Source organism: Onychomys torridus, chromosome 19 (genome assembly GCF_903995425.1).
Source record: "Onychomys torridus chromosome 19, mOncTor1.1, whole genome shotgun sequence".
NCBI classification, from domain to species: Eukaryota; Metazoa; Chordata; class Mammalia; order Rodentia; family Cricetidae; genus Onychomys; species Onychomys torridus.
In genome coordinates this window covers 59,300,599-59,316,870 of record NC_050461.1, presented here as the reverse complement: position 1 = coordinate 59,316,870, position 16,272 = coordinate 59,300,599, and the positions used below count along the sequence as shown (strand labels likewise).

Below are 16,272 nucleotides of genomic sequence, written 5' to 3'. Positions count from 1 at the left end.
TCTCTCTCTCTCTCTGTCTCTCTCTCTCTCTTTCGAGTGTCCTGCCTGACCTTATTCTGCTTCTCCATTGACCAAACAGCTTTATCAACCAATCAGAGCAATACATGTTCACAGCGTACAGAACATCACCCATCACCTCTTGGTACAGACTGCATTTCTTGTGCTCCAATTGGTTTCTTTCAGGGAAGTACAAGCATGCTTATCTATTGACAGCCACTGGTGGTGACACATCTATCAGCATAATGGAGAAGAACTTACGGAATATCCTGGTGGTTTCTTGTGGATTCTTCCTTAACTTCACGGCCTTCGGAGGCCTGCAGAATCTGCAGGTAAGATTTGTATATCATGTTCTCCAGTTCACCTCAGCACACCCTACACATGCCCACACTCCCTGGAACAATTCTTTTTTTTTTTTTTCTTTTTTCAAATGAAGCCTTACAAGATTCTGTCTTGTTCCTCTAGAGTGACACCAGAGCTCGGGTGTATGTGACCCTGGGGCAAGCAGAGATAAGGAAACTACCGTGGGTTTTAGGTGCTTTGGGCTTTGTGGTCGGGCGGAAATGTTTGTTAATTCTTACTCGACCTTACAAAAAGCTTTAAGCAAAACTATGAACTTTGACAAAAATCATCTGCATTTTGAACCGTTATGGAATCCTTCTTGCTTGAGTCTGCATGAAAACCAAGCAGCTACCTCCAAGAGGCTGGGCTTGGGGGTCTTGTGCATTAGGTCATGTGGGCCTGAACCCCTTGGCCTGAGGAGGATTTGACAATTTTTCCTGTGGTGATTACAGTAAAAGTGGGATATTTGTCTGTCTGTCCGTCCATCCATCCATCCACCCACCTATTCACCCACCCATCCTCCCTCCCTCCTTCCGTTTTCTTCTTTCATTTCTTTCTTCTCTCCCTTCTTTCCTACTGTCCTTCCTTTCTTTTTCCTTTCCTTTCCTCTTCTCTTCTTTCCTTTCCTCTTTTTCTTTCCTTTCCTTTCCTCTTCTTTTCTTAAGACAGGGTTTTATGTAGTACCGGCAGCACCCACTCGATGCTGATGCCTGCTCTGTGGTTTCTGACAGTTCCTGTGTGTTCACCAGCTGAAGGTGGTGGACGCTTTGACGTTTGTGTCTCCACAGTCTTGCACAGCCCTCTAGTGGAAAGTACTTCCAAGCCTTTCCTTGGCCTGATTGAGACACTGTGGTCCATTTATGTAATTAGGTCTACTCTGTGCAATGTGCATGTGCTGGCCTTTGTATGTCTATTGCACAGATGAGCTTGTCTAGCACACGCCAGCCCAGGCACTTGAGCGTGGGTGTTCACATGGAAAGAGACATTAGCTCTAAAATTCTGGCTCTACTTAGATATCGATACCCGTCTTCCTTTGCAGTGGTCTACTGTCAAAAGCAATTGTCAGTCACACATGTCTCCCCCTAGTTTACTGCAGTAATGTGGGTGATAGAGAAATCCCAGCACTGACCGGTGCTGTCAGGGTTCCACTAGACTTGCAAAGCAGGCAAGCTCACCGCTGTTGAGTGAGATGTGCCCAGTTCAAAACTCTTTCTAAAAGGGCCAGGCTGGACCATGTTTCTAGCTGCTCAATAAACACGAAGTACCGAGGCAACCCCACTTCAGGTGAGGGTGCTCAACTCCATCTTTTACACAGATTGTAGGGATTTTAGGGACTGGCTAGAGCAAGCCACAGCGTCTGTTGGGCGCAGCTGAGCCATGTGTGGGTGCGGAACATGGGAAGGACAGGTAGGACAATGGGTGGGCATCTCTGTCACTCTCTTTCTTACCCCTCCCCTCTCCCTCCCTCCTCCTGTTCCTCCTCTTCTTGCTATTCTCCTTTTCCTCTTCCTCTGCCACGCCCATGACGATGTCACCTGCGTGACAAATGCCTTGGATAAGGTAGTTACATGGGAAAGGGGGGCTCGCGGCCCTCGGGTCTATGCCCCCGGCGACCCCTCATCAATTTGCCCGAATCAAGATGCCAGGCTACACGGAACCACGCAGATCTGCTTGCAGAGGCTGGCTGGCACTCTGCCTTCTTCTCTTTGCAGCTGTAATTATTGTTGTTTCCTTATGTATTAATTCCAAGAAGTTAACTCTTAATGTTCCTGATATGCCCCATAAAGAGAGTAATGATTCCTCAAAAATGGCTTCAATACCCCCACCTATGATTCAAGCTTTTAGGCCAACAGTTCAAGAGGGTCCCTAAAGTTTGGAAGAATTCATGAATGATTTAGAACAGAAAAAACTCATGATTCAGAAGGACAAAGACTCTAGCGAAGAGAGAATAAAAGTAAAGATACAGACACTCATAGACAATTCACACGCGCAGCCGACAGCAGCTGCGAGGAAGCAGTTACAGGAATTAGCCATTCCTACAAGAATTATTCAGGGACAAATAGAGTTTCTCATCAAGGTTCGATGGTGGCAACCCCCTAACTTTAATCTTAGATATAATAATTATTTAGAACCATTACCTTTTACGGGAGTTTATGATGTACATGGGAACCGATATGTGAATCATAATGATATAAAAACAGAATGGCATAAGTTACAGTTCAGGGAAAGATTAGCTAGGTACCGACCCCCCTGGTGCTTTCTCACCCACAGGCAAAGGTTAAGATATTTTCACACAAATGAGACCATGGTTAGAACAATGATGGGAAGGGTTTAATTTTGATACAGAACAAAGGTGTAGAAGGAAAACTACAGCTAGGGCCGTAATGTTCTCTGTCCGGATGAGGAACCACAAAAGAAAAAGTAAAGGCTATACTCATGAGATCTGTTAATCATTCTGAGAAAAGTGTGTGACTACATTGTTGATTCTATGTCTATCACCCTACTGGCCGATTGCCGTGTTTCCTCAAGTAACTGTATAAAATTCACTGCTTGATCTGAGTAAAATTACAACAGCTTCACAACATACTCTCATGTCTATGGCTGTCTGTCATTCGCCGAATCCCACTTATCCTGAATACCTTCACCCCGTTCTCCCTCGGTCTGATGGTCTAGCTGAGATCCAGTCCGATGCATTCCTCCATCTTCCTCCTCCTCTTCCTCCTCCTCATTCCTCCCTTCCTCTGCCTCCCTCCTGCTCCTCCCCCTCTTCCTGGACTTTCTTCCTCTTCTCCTTCCCACTCCTCTTCCTCCCCGCTTCCTCCTCCTCTCATTCACTTTCTCTTACAGATGACAGAAGAAGAAGACAGGGTTCTACTAGTTTCTTTGACCACAAAGTCCAGTAGTGGCCCTTGAGCTGTTTGGGTCTGGTTAGGGATTTGACCTTTGGATCAGTTCACATCAGCGGCGTGCCAGGTACTCCTGTGGGATAACCACAGATCGCTGCACAGCACTGGGCTCTGGATGGCAGGCACTGTCTGTGCTTCAAGCAGGTCTTCCCTGCAGCTCCACTATGGATTCCTCCCACCTTAACCTTGAGGCTGGAAGCACAAGTCCAGCTGAAGGCCTCACAGTGACCATTTCTGAGCCCTGGCTGCCTCCTCCCTGGTAGCCTGACACTGAAGCTGGCTTTATTTGCCTTGACTGCAGTGTCCTTGTTTAAGAAGGCTGGTATCAGGGTGGCTCAGGGGGCTTCGAACCTGGGCCCAGCACCCGATCATACCTTGGTTCCTCACCCCACACAGTTCCCTCAACTGTCCCCTGCTCTTATGGTTGGTCTTTCTTCTACAGAGCAGCCTCTACAGTGAGGAGGGCCTGGGGGTGGCGACACTCAGCACCATCTACTGTAGTATGATGCTGTCCTCCATGTTCCTCTCACCTCTACTCATCAAGAAGTTTGGCTGCAAGTGGACCATGGTGGGCTCCATGTGCTGCTACGTGACCTTCTCCATGGCCAACTTCTACGCCACCTGGTACAGCCTCTGCCCCCCCCCCCCCAGCCAGCCCTCCCTTAGTGTGTGTGCCTTGAGCACTCAGGCAGACCACTGTCCTCTGAGCTTCTATGGAGGGACAGTATTATGACACCCTCTCTCTTTCCTGTGTCCCCGCTGGCTTCTTCTCATGCTCCCAACCCCAGAGTGTACCTCTTGGGAATCTCTCCTCACTCCCCCCCTACACACACACACACACACACACACACACACACACACACACACACACATCCTCAAGGTTCTAATGGTTAGACAGTCTAATGATTCTCAGGGAGATTCAGCCAGCAAGGGACCGATATCCATTCCCTGTACCCTCAGCTTTTGAGAGGGATTACACTGGCTTCTTTGGGCACACCCTGACCCCACTCCATCCTCTTGGGCCTCTGTGTAGATGTACCCTGATCCCTTCCTCTATTCTGCTGGGTCTTTTTGCAGGTACACCCTGATCCCCACCTCCATTATGCTGGGCCTGGGTGCAGCTCCTCTGTGGGCGTCTCAGTGTACCTACATCACCATCGTGGGAAATTTGCAAGCAAAGAAAGAGGGGAAGCTCAGCAAGGATGTGGTGAACCAGTACTTTGGCATCTTCTTTCTTGTATTCCAATCTTCTGGAGTGTGGGGCAATCTGATTTCCTCACTGGTATTCAGCCAGACACCCACTCATGGTAAAGAGTGAGGGCTGGGTGGCCTTGGGAATAGTTAGGTCTCCATGAGAGCAAAGTGAGGTCCCAATTCCACCTATATACCTGACCTTCTGTGGAGGCAGGTGGTCCTGCCAGTCTGGGAACAGTCAGGAGGCTAAGGTACCCTGTGGAGGTTGGGGAACCTCTCGGGAAAAGGTGTCATGGGGGAACTGAGTACTCCCCAACTCCTGCTAGTGTAATGTGGGCCCTGAGTTGCTGAGAATTTACGTGGCTTATTTCCCTATAAAACTGACAACCCACACACCAGTGTTAAAACCGTCTTGTCAGACCCCTATCCTTGAGGGTAGCAAGGCCAGAAGGCAGCCACTAAGGTGGAATCCAAGCTCTCTGTGTATGTCTAGTTGAAGTCCCCAACTGTGGAACCAAGGGAGATGAGAAACAGATAGGTCTCAAGGACCATGCTATAGGTTTGAAGTGTGTTCTTATCTCTGAGCATGCATGATGCAGAAGGAGGGTCAGGTGAGACCAGGGGCTCCATACAGCAATGTGGTCTCCTGGAGAGCTCACAGTTGTACACAGATGAAGAACCAGAGGAAGTGATGCCAAAGAGGATCTATAGATAATCCAGGTAGGGGCCACAGAACACTAGTACATATATTACCCTGGGTACTTGTGGACATGAGGCCATAGAAGGTCAAGAAAGGGACATAGAGGTGGAAGATGCCTGTGGGCAGAGATGAATGCCCCTGATGGACAGTCAGAATCTGAAATGGAGGTGAGAAGGTCCAATGCCCCCCTCCCCCCCAGAGCCAGAGCCCGGGAATGTGACCCCTTGATCTTGGAGAGCTGACTGGTGGTAGAAAGTTGAAATAACTTATGAAGAAGCCATGGTGGAAGCCATCTGTGAAAGACCTTCCCCAGTTGGAGTGCGTGATCAGGAGATCAGCAAGACCAGCAAATGAGGGACATGGCTAGCCAGGAGGACTGGTATAGTATTATACAAGCCTCAGTATTATACATCCCAGGGGCTCAGGAGATAGAACTACTAACAGTGAGGACTGTTTTCAGGAAATAGAATCTCAGCACACCGAGCTCTACAGTCCACTTGCTTTAATCCCTCTGTCATAACATCCTATCTACACAGCTTCAGTTCTGTTCTCGTGCCCAGCTCCTTTCTTGCCTGATTTCTCTCTGTATCCTCTGCTCCCTCTTAAGTTCCATCTCAATTCTCTCATCTTAACTCTGCCTCATCTAGATCCTTCTCAGCTTGTTCTTACCCAGCTAGTACTTCTCCATCTGGCTCTTCCTCATCTTCCATCTCGTTCCTCTAGTCCTCTCTTCTAGCCCTTCAATCTAGTTCTTCCCATCTTGGTTTGTTCCTCTCAAGTTCTTACCCATCTAGTTCTTCCATTCTCTTTTCTCTTCTCTCCCATGCCCTGGAAGTCCCGGAATAAGAAGGGAGGGTCCGAGCTATATTGTGTAAAGCTATTACTTAATGTCCACATGACCTAGGCAGTGTCCCCTTGTGGAATTTAAGTCAGAAGACTTGAATATGGGCTGCTATCACTGTTAGTCCTTGAAAGTTGGGCTCCTACCTGGGCGGTGTCTTCTTGTGGAATTTATGTTAAGTCAGGAGACTTGCATGTGGGCTGTTATCATTGTTAGTCCTCAGAAGTTGGGCGCTCACCTGGGCGGTGTTTCTTGTAGTCCTTGAAAGTGGCTAAGGGAGATATGTTATTCCAGAGAAAGCCTTTCCTGAGGCTGTTCTCCAAATTCCTGGAATGTGTATGTCCAGAGAGTGATCAGTCCACACTGTTAGCCCTTCTTAGGGAAAAGTCAATTGGGAAAACTATGAAGGCATACATGATTTTCATAACAGAATACAGCTGATATATAACAAGCCAAGTAACACCAAAAACTCCTCGGGATTTGGCTTCCTCTGGAGGAATTCCCTGATCCCTCCAGGTAGTGACTTTGCCATAATCAGCTGAGTTCTTATGATATATTCCTGCAGCCCACAGCAAGGAGGGCGGCACAAATCTGGAATGCTGCTGTCCCAGTGGTCTGTGGAATAGAGACCCAGGGGCTGCACCAGGGAGACTCCAAGAGAGTCAGTGGTATGACAAAGTGGCAGAAATGCCAGGGTATTTGTACTGGATGTGTTGGAGGCCCTTGAGTCTACCCTGAGAGCAGGTCAGAGGACTTTCAAAGGGAGGGCACTAGGGTGAGAAGTGTGGGAGTCCACAGAGGTTTCCTGGTGAGATCTCAGCTTGCTTTAGCCAGCAGAGCTGCATGAGGGCGTGGCTTGACCACCTGTGTGGTTACCAGGTGTCTGGGATGGTCTGCACTTGGCTACACTGGGCGGACAGGTGTGTGGGGGGGAGATCTTTGCTCTATCCCTTGACATTCCTTTAAAAGCCCTTTAGCAGAGACAGAAGGGGCTGGTGGGTTTTGACTCAGGCCCTCCCGAGGCTATCCTGTGTTTCTAACTGTCTCTCTCCTCTATATTTCTATCTAAATCTTTTATCCCTCACTGCTCAAGAATACCTGAGGTAAGTAAATGTGGGAGCCAGTCTCCCACAGAGAAGAACGCAGGATGTTGTGTGGATGTTGACATCGGTGCAGGGTAAGTGCATTTGGGTGATAGTTATGTTGTAATGAGTCCAACATCAGAACCCTCAGCCCTAAGTCTCCCACAAATACCTAATGGCCTGGATTATGCTAAGGATCAGGGAAGGGCAGGCTTTGTATCTGGAATCTGGAAGGTCTTGGAGAGCCAAGCCCAAGGGAGCCCGAGATGGATGTGGTTCATAAGTTACCTCTTTGCCACTACAGTACCATTCCATCTATACTCAGGACACATTCAGGCATATACACTGGTTAAAGAAAACCCACAATAGCTTGAGGCCAGGGTTTCCAGAGATGGGAGACCTGGCCACTTCTTCTGTATTTGTATGAGATCACAGCATGTTGCTGCAGATGGTGCAGAGCTGTCCTGGCTGTAATCCCCATGTGATGTCTGTTTACAAGATTATATATATCGCCTTAGAGAAACTTTAAATAGCTGGACATAGGGGGTCTAGTTCCGTTGGCTTTTGTGGAGCCCAAATGACAAGTGTGTGTTTGGCTGGTGTCTTCATCTAGTTTTTTGTTTGTTTTTGACCAAAGTCAGTAAATTGGAACAAACAGCTAGACTTTTCATGGGCTGGGATGCACTCCTGTGCTTAGGAATATATGAGTTCAGTGTGTGTGTGTGTGTGTGTGTGTGTGTGTGTGTGTGTGTGTGTGTGTGTATTTGGGGGGGCTGAGGGCAGGGTAATCAGAAACTCACTTTAGCTTTTCTTGGCAGTCCAGAATTATAAACATGGCAGATCAGCTAGGGATCTTAGACAGTCTATCCAGTCAGCACCAGAGAGAAATTACATCAAGCTCCACACTTGCATCAAGGCCTGAGAGTTCACTGAAACACACATGGAGTCCCATCCACTGCATGCTGACAACCTTCTTAACTCACTGAATTTTCAATAGCATTTACCAAAGCAAAGAAGGCACTTGGACAGATAGCCTGCTTTATCCCACACTCCAGCACTGCAGAGGTTTAAAATTTTCACAGTAAAAACATTTTGTTTTCTTTCTCTCTGGAATATATAGTTACTTGCACTTTCCTTTTCTTTATATGGACATAAACCACTCACAAAGGTACTTTTGTTAAACTGTGCAAATTACCTAAGACCCAGTCTATATATCATGAGCACTCAAGTCCAGTGAGTGACTTGAACAATGACTCCATTGAATAAGGGGCACTAACTTAAAATGAAACAATTCCAACCTTCTTTGTATAGGTAAGAGTGTGTTTGTTGTTAAAAGACAAACCAGTTTCTTCGAAAGTGTGTGCTTGCGGCCACCCCAGTGAGGAGTGTTGGTTAGCGCTGAGTCCCTGCAGCTAGCTCCACCCAGCTTCCCACATGTCATATCCACATGTCATCCAGATGGTTGTCTGTCCCTTTTCAACATGACAAGTTGCATGTAGCTTTGGCCACATCTCAAGAGCAGTGCTGTGTGGGGCTTGGGAGATGGCAGAGTGGGTCAGAGTGTGAACAATGTGGTAATCTCAGTTTAGATCTTCAGGATGGAACCAGTGCTGGGGAACCGAGGCAGGAGAATTGCTGAGACTTGCTGGCCAGGCAGTCTAGCAGAGACACAAAGCTCCAGTTATAGTGAGAGGCCTTGTTGATGTGGGATGGTGTTCTGTATGCTGTGAATATGTGTTGCTCTGATTGGTTAATAAATAAAATGCTGATTGGCTGGTAGCCAGGCAGGAAGTATATGTTGGGATAAGCAGACAAGGAGAATTCTGGGAAGAGAAGGGCTGAGTCAGGAGTCACCAGCCAGACACAGAGGAAGCAAGATGACAAGGCAGAACTGAGAAAAGGTACCAAGCCATGTGGCTAAACATAGATAAGAAATATGGGTTAATTTAAGTGTAAGAGCTAGTCAGGAATGAGCCTGAGCTAATGGCCGAGCAGTTATAATTAATATAAGCTTCTGAATGGTTATTTTATAAGTGGGCTGTGGGACTATGGAGGGGGGCTTGGCGGGATGGGAGAAACTTTCTGACTATACCCCATCTTAGGGGCATAAGGTGAGGGTGACAGTAGAATGCCCAGTGTCCTCCTCTGGCCCCCCCATTGTACACACATGCACATAAGACACCCAAAGGATGGACGTGGTGTTATGTTCTCATCTAATTCATAGAAATGAGTGAGCTCAGCGCCCTCCTCTGAGTCACCACTTTTCAAACTCCTTAGTTTAGTAGTGTGTCATACGACTCAGACACTTGCTCCTCTAGCTGGGGATGGGCACCCCGAGGGCTTCTGAGTTTCAACCTCCCAGCAGTGAATCTGTGCCTAGCTGCTTATCCAGCGGAGGGAGGAAGATGGGTGCAGTTGCAATAGCAACCCTCACATGCCACTGTGCTGCATGTAAGACATAGAATGCTCATCTGAAAATACCGTCTGCCCTGTTAGCTGCTGAAGGGGCTTGTTTTCAAGTTCACGGGTGCACAGACTCTGACTTCTGAGTGCCCTGTTTGTTTAACCTGTCTTCGCAACAGATGAGATGCCTGTTTGCTCCTCACATCACCTCATCTAAGGACTAGTCTGAGTCATGTTAGCCTCGAGTGCCCCGAATAGATGAGGCAGACAGGTCAGGCTGATGCTGACAGCAAAACAAATTTCTTTGTAAGTAAACAGGTTAACACACAAGAGTCTTATGTATACAGACAAGCTACATAGACAACACCAAGTCTGCACAGAGCCAGGGTCCAGTCTTCCAGTTTTATAACTGGGGGAAGTTGGCTGCTATCAGGACAAGGGTTCACTATGGCTCACAAAGGGCAGATGCCCTGGGACTTCCCAGTTTACCATGAGCCTTCATTTCCTGCTCTGAGATCCTGTGTTGGGTACCACCCTGCACTTGGCATCCATGTCTGTGTAGTTAATACAGGGGTGGTCACCTGCTTGCCATGCCCCCTCACCCATCCATCTAGATATTATTGCTGGTATGGACACCTATTTTCTCATGTGCCTTCCCTTCACTTGTCTGTCTGGTTGTTACCAGTGTGGACAAATGGATATATCATCCCCTCCCTTCTCTGTCTGGTTATGGCTGGTGTGGACACCTCTCCCTCAGGGCTGGTCTGATTAACAGGCATTCGTGAAGGGAAGGTGGTTGCTCTGCCCAGGTCCCCGATTCTTCTGAAAAGGTAGTTCAGGCTATGCACCCAAATCCTTAGCTTCTCAGCTGTCTGGAATGTAGCTTCTGATGGAACTGTGTTGGCAGAAAGGAAGGGACAGGGCCATTTCTGCTGGTCCAGTTGCCAGATGGATCAGCCTTGGTTATCAGTTCTAGAGTTCTGACTTTCCCTCCCTGGGGCCCTCCATGTAGAACATCTCTATCCTGGGTCCTCCATCCTAGGATCCTCCATGTTGGGCCTTTCTACCCAAGATCCTTCATTTTGGGGACCAACCCTATCCCAGGGCTTTCCCTCATGTCATTCTTTATCCTGGGTCCTCCGTCTTAGGGTCCTCCACCCTGGCCCATGGTGGGAAGTCAAGCAGGATTTCTAGGGATGGTGTAGGGGCCAAGGGTGGTCTTGGTGAAGGGAGAGATTGTGTGAGTAGGAGCTGGCACAGCAATCCGGGGTGTGGACAGACCACAGAAAACCACCAGGGCCTGCTAGATGCAGGCCATCCCCTCCTAGATGCACCTGCCACTCAGCCATGTCCTGCAATGGGATTCTTGCTGCTCTCATCCAGATCTGTCAAAAATGCCCCGCCCAGCATCAGAAGCAAAAGTGACTCATCTGTTCAGAAGCAGAGAAGCATCAGGCTGTGCGAGTTTCGAGTTTTCTGTAACCCACAAAAAATACCATTGGCTGGGGATTACGGCAAACATGGATTCTCTTGCCATCTCTCTGCCAGGCTCTTCCACTCAGGAGGTCTCAAGAATACACACATGCATACACACACATAGGTGCTGTGTGTCAATTTAAAATGACAAAAAAAAAAAAGACTGCTGAGGACATTAAAAAAGAGAAGTCATGTCTGGCATGGTGGCGCTTGCCCTTAATCCCAGCACTTGGGAGGCAGGGGCAAGCAGATCTCTGTGAGTTCAAGGCCAGCCAGTGTTAAGACAGCCAAGGCTAAGAAGCCCTGTCTTAGCAAACAAACAAACAAAACAAAAGAGCTAGTACTAAAAGTTTGGCACTGACGCTACCTCTAAGCACTGGGCAGTAGGCATCACCTGCTAGACTACTACTGCCCAAATGATAGGGGCATACCCTTGAAAGGACAAATATGGCTTCCATGAATGTAACTCATTACCCTTTGGTTCTGGATGGGTGACGAGCTCTACCTCATCTTAACCTGGCTAAAGCAACTCCATTTTATACCAGGCATGCATCTTGGTACCCACCAGCCATTTGTCTCCAGTTCCTGGAAGATAAGTTCCCAATAACCCCGACTCAGTAACCCCCTCCCCAAAATGCAAGCCATGACTATCTCCTTGTGAGAAGACTAACTGTAACTTGTTTCTGCAGGCACCCAAAGATTGTTTCCAGTGGCCTTAGCCACGTCACTCGGCAGAACAGACCAGCTTTTGCTGGCTTGCACAGCTCTGGGAGGGCTTGTGCTTTTCCTCTTTAAAAATTCTTCTCTCAACTCTTCTTGCAGAAATCTCGAATTTGGCTCAGAGATTGTTTATCCTGCTAGAAGCTAGTCAATAAATCCTTTCATTATGATTGAGTTGAATCTGTGGTCTTTCCCCAGGGGTCACAAACTCCACACTACACACACTCATCTCTTTGCTTTCCTTCATCCTGAGAGTGAGGACTGGCCAGCTCCCTCCAGCAGCTACTGCTCTGGGATGCCCATGTTCCCTCTTCTGTGTTGCCCACTGCCAGAGGACATCACCTGACTTATCAGCATAATGCTGTGTTTTTTTGTTTTTTTGTTTTTTTTAAGAAGAAAAATATCCAGATTTTTTTTTCCAAGAAAACTGGCAGTGGCGAAGCATCTCTATGTTCAGGATTAATTTAATGGACTGTGTCTGAGGTCTTTGTGTATGTCTGTGGGTGTCTATGGGTGGTGTGTGTGTGTGTGTGTGTGTGTGTGTGTGTGTGTGTGCCTGTGTGTGCCTGTGTGTGCCTGTGTGTGTATGTGTGTGTATGTGTGTATATGCATGCATGTGGCAGCCAGAGGTCAGCATTGTCTTGATCACCCTCCATCTTATTTTTTCAGAGTCTCTCCTTGGTTCAGCTGAGTCAGCTGCCTAGCAAGCCCAGAATTCCTCCCTTCTGTCTCCCAGCACTAGGATTATAGGCAGTGCCTGGCATTTTCTGTGGCTCCTGGGAGTCAGAGCTCAGGCTCCCATGCTTGGACACAGGTACTTAACCCTTGGGGTCTTGTTTGGCATCTTACACAGCATTTCCACTCTTATCTGCTCCACAGCTCTTTACGGTGTCCTGTTTGAGAAGAACAAAGAAGCTGCTTTTGCCAACTACCGCCTTGGGGAATCCCTAGGGTATGCCATCGCCTTTGGGTACAGCTCGTTTCTTTGTGTGAGCACCAAGCTCTACATTCTCTTGGGCATCTTGATTGTGACCATGATGGCCTACGGGATTGTTGAGTACCTGGAACCCAGGACCTCTAACAAGTCTGTGGGTACAGAAGAGAAAATCCAGGCAGAAAAAGAAGAAATGAAAACAGAAGAGTGAGTGCAGCCATGTCATGGCCAGAAACTCAGCCAGGATCAGCAGAATAGTTCCCTGAAGCAACATTCAGTAGATAGACTCGGTTATTCATGATTGTTTCAGCAATATGTGGACATTCTGATGATCACATGTATTTTCTATGTATTTTTTTTTCAATTTAACAAATTCCACTCCATTTTTCTACTCACAGAGGTCAAGAGTATATGCAAAGGACTGGGGATGTAGCCTGGTGCTGGTGTGCCTGCTTAGCATATACAAATTCAGTCCCTAGTACTACAGAAGAAAAGCAGTGGCCATGGATAGGGGCAGGGAAATAGCTCAGTCTGTAAAGAGCTTTCCAGGCCAAGCATGAGGACATCCGTGTGAACCCTTGACACACGTGTTAAGGGGGGGGGCGGGCAGGCAGTGGTGGCACACACTTTTAATCCCAGCACTTGGGAGGCAGAGGCAGGTGGATCTCTGTGAGTTCGAGGCCAGCCTGGTCTACCAAGTGAGTTCTAGGAAAGGCGCAAAGCTACACAGAGAAAACCTTTCTCGAAAAAACAAAAACAAAAAAAGGTGGGTGGTGGTGGTGGTAATGGTAATGCTAGCACTGGGGAGGCAGAAGCAGAAAGATCCATGGGGCTCATTGGCTGGCCAGACCAAGGAGCTCCTGGTTCAGTGAAAATCTTGTCTTAGAAACTAAGGTTAACAGCAACTGGGGTCACCACTGTCAACCTTTAGCCTATACACACACCAAACACATGCATATATACCAAACACACACACCACATACACACACACACACACACACACACACACACACACACACACACACTGCCAGGTGCTCACGCTATGGCCATGGTGGAATCAGACATGGCATATGTGTTACATACCACACGTGGGCATGCATAGTCCTACAGCCACCATCCACTACAGCCACCGTCCACATTCATCATCCCAGTGGCCTCTCTTCGCTCTTTCTCATCTTGAACAGCTCTATCAGTGACAGCTACCTTTTTTTCCACACTCACTTTTTTCTCTGAGTCCTTGCCCAGACTCCCATGTGGTTCTGACGTGTTTTCCTTCTTTTCTTTTACTGCCATTTCTGAAGATGTCAAATTCATGGAGAAGGTATTCAACAGGGCAAGGGACACTCTCATCCCCTCTAGCTTGGAGGTTCAGGATTGTGTAGACAAATATTGCATGGGAACAGGTGTGAGGTGAACTTGATTTAGATGTACCCCTGAGATCCCTAATATAAAGAGGAAAGTAGGAAATGCATATGTGTAAACCTGAGGAGACCACAGAGCTGCTAGCAGGTCTCAACCATAGTAGAGTCCTCTAGTATGGGTCTGAGACAGAGCCACAAGCAGTACTAGTTTTATTTTTCAGGAGTGGCTGGGAGGAACCACCACAGGCATTACTGATGAATGCATTGGGTGGCTTGCTATCAGATATTTGTGTGGGTGGGCTAACCTGGCCTAAGATTGTAGATCGTCTGTATGTCTTAGTATTCCCACACAAAATACAGTATTCCTTAGAGAATAATACTTTCTGTCTTCCAGTGAGCTTTCCTCATCCCCAGCTAGTGCCCTAAGAGGTCATCAGTGACAGAGGTGGAGACATTTAAAATATGAAGCTGGAAAAACTACCCTGTACCATGCACAAGCACCCCTGTAGCCTAAGGTGCTTTGTGCATGCATAATCCCCACGCCCTGAGTCACTACATAACATTCTGAGAATGGTACACTATCCTGAAGAGGAGCAAGTTTGGGGGCTTTACAGAGGACATGGGGGTCTGGACCTCATCCTCTGGTGATGAGAACCCCATCGCCCACTGCTGTTCTTGCTTAGGAACCGTCTGGGCCTCTCTTCTGAGACATAAGCCTTGTTTGCTCCTAGTTCATCCTTAAAGCAGAGAATGCAAAACAGGCTCACATGTCACACAGGACTGCACCACATGAACAGATTAGGAGCTTCATTCCTTCACCTGATATGTGTTTAATTAGCATTGTCTTAGACACAACCAGCAAGGCTGGGCAAAGCAATAATATTCCACTCTGGAGAAACTGCTCTTTTCCACAGTGTGAAATGAGTCCGTGGGCAACTGGTGTCACTAAGCAATAATACAGGAAAGACAACAAGAGGGTCAGCACCAGGGTAAGGGAAGGAAGGTCTGGAAGGCCCCGTGGGAGCATTAATGAGTGCAGTGCCTACCCTATGGGATGAAGGTAAGAAGTGGTCAGTTCTGGGGTGCACACTCTAGTGATAGTATGCAGGATGTGATATGAGAAAGAGAGCCAAGATTCCCAGAAGGTTGACCTAACAAAGAATAGAGCTGTCCCTTCCTTACCTGGAGAGCCTCTGACTCAGGTAAAATACCAACGTCCTGGCACTGGACATGTTAATTCTGATATGTTGCTGACACTCAATTTTTTTTTTTTTTTTTTGGCATGGACATTATCAATAGAGAGTGAGGCTGGAATTCACAGGAGAGATGAGGATGTTGGATGTTCCCATCACAGAGGTGACAGATCACACACAGAAAGAGCCCAGCTCTGCATGGTGGAGTGGAGGAAAGCAGAACTCTGGGGTCTGCAGCCTCAGTCCTTGCAGGGTTCAGGAGGGTCAGGAGGAATGAGAGGAACTAGGGAAACAGATCAGGGAGAGAAAGAAATCAGGACCCAGTTCCTGACCGAGCTCTGACCAGGACTGCTCAGGGCGGTTCTCGTGCCTCTGTGTGTGGTTGGAGGAGGCCGATAGCCTGTATAAGCACAAGACTGCTGTGTGTGGATGATGGAACGGAGAGCATTCACTGTCTATTGTGCTGTATGAGACATGAAAGCATCGTTGCCCCCAAAAGTCTCCCCAACCAGGTAACAAAGCCCTCACTATAGACACAGCACCTGCAGCTTGGGGATGATGGAGACAGTAGAGAACGGACTTTGGTGTATTGTCCTCGGGACTTCAGGGCTGTTGAAGGACTTAAAACAAACATGATCATTTTATCATAGTTAATCAAGGGAGAGAGAGACATGTGTAATTAACATAGAACAGGCCTAAGGGTCCAAGGAGTTCTTATCTTTGGGGAGATGGTGGGGAGGGGTCCTTGGAGCCCTGGTGGGGCTGGGAATTCTGTTTCTTTTTTTCTTTTCCTTTCTTTTCTTTTTTTTTCTTTTTTTCCTGTTTTTTGTTTTTTGGTTTTCGAGACAGGGTTTCTCTGTGTAGCTTTGTGCCTTTCCTGGAACTCACTCTGTAGACCAGGCTGGCCTCGAACTCACAGAGATCTGCCTGCCTCTGCCTCCCCAGTGCTGGGATTAAAGGTGTGCGCCACCAATGCCCGGCTGGAATTCTGTCTCTTGGACAGGATAACTTAGCTATAAAAGTTCAGAAGACCATACATACTAGGGGTGGATTTGGGCCACAGCGATGGGCACACCACCGTTATACTGCCTCCTTCCCATGCAGCCTAGGCAGAGGTGACCCT

General features: G+C 47.8%; 1 protein-coding gene across 1 annotated transcript; it reads left to right on the top strand.

The window, feature by feature from the left end:
- The first annotated feature begins 242 nt into the window (after positions 1–242).
- Positions 243–12,971, top strand: Unc93a (unc-93 homolog A). The gene is made up of 4 exons (XM_036168703.1): positions 243–329; positions 3,688–3,869; positions 4,323–4,552; positions 12,541–12,971. The coding sequence occupies exons 1-4, from the start codon at positions 243–245 to the stop codon at positions 12,804–12,806; spliced, it is 765 nt and encodes a 254-aa protein (XP_036024596.1). The 3' UTR covers positions 12,807–12,971.
- The last annotated feature ends 3,301 nt before the right edge of the window (positions 12,972–16,272 follow it).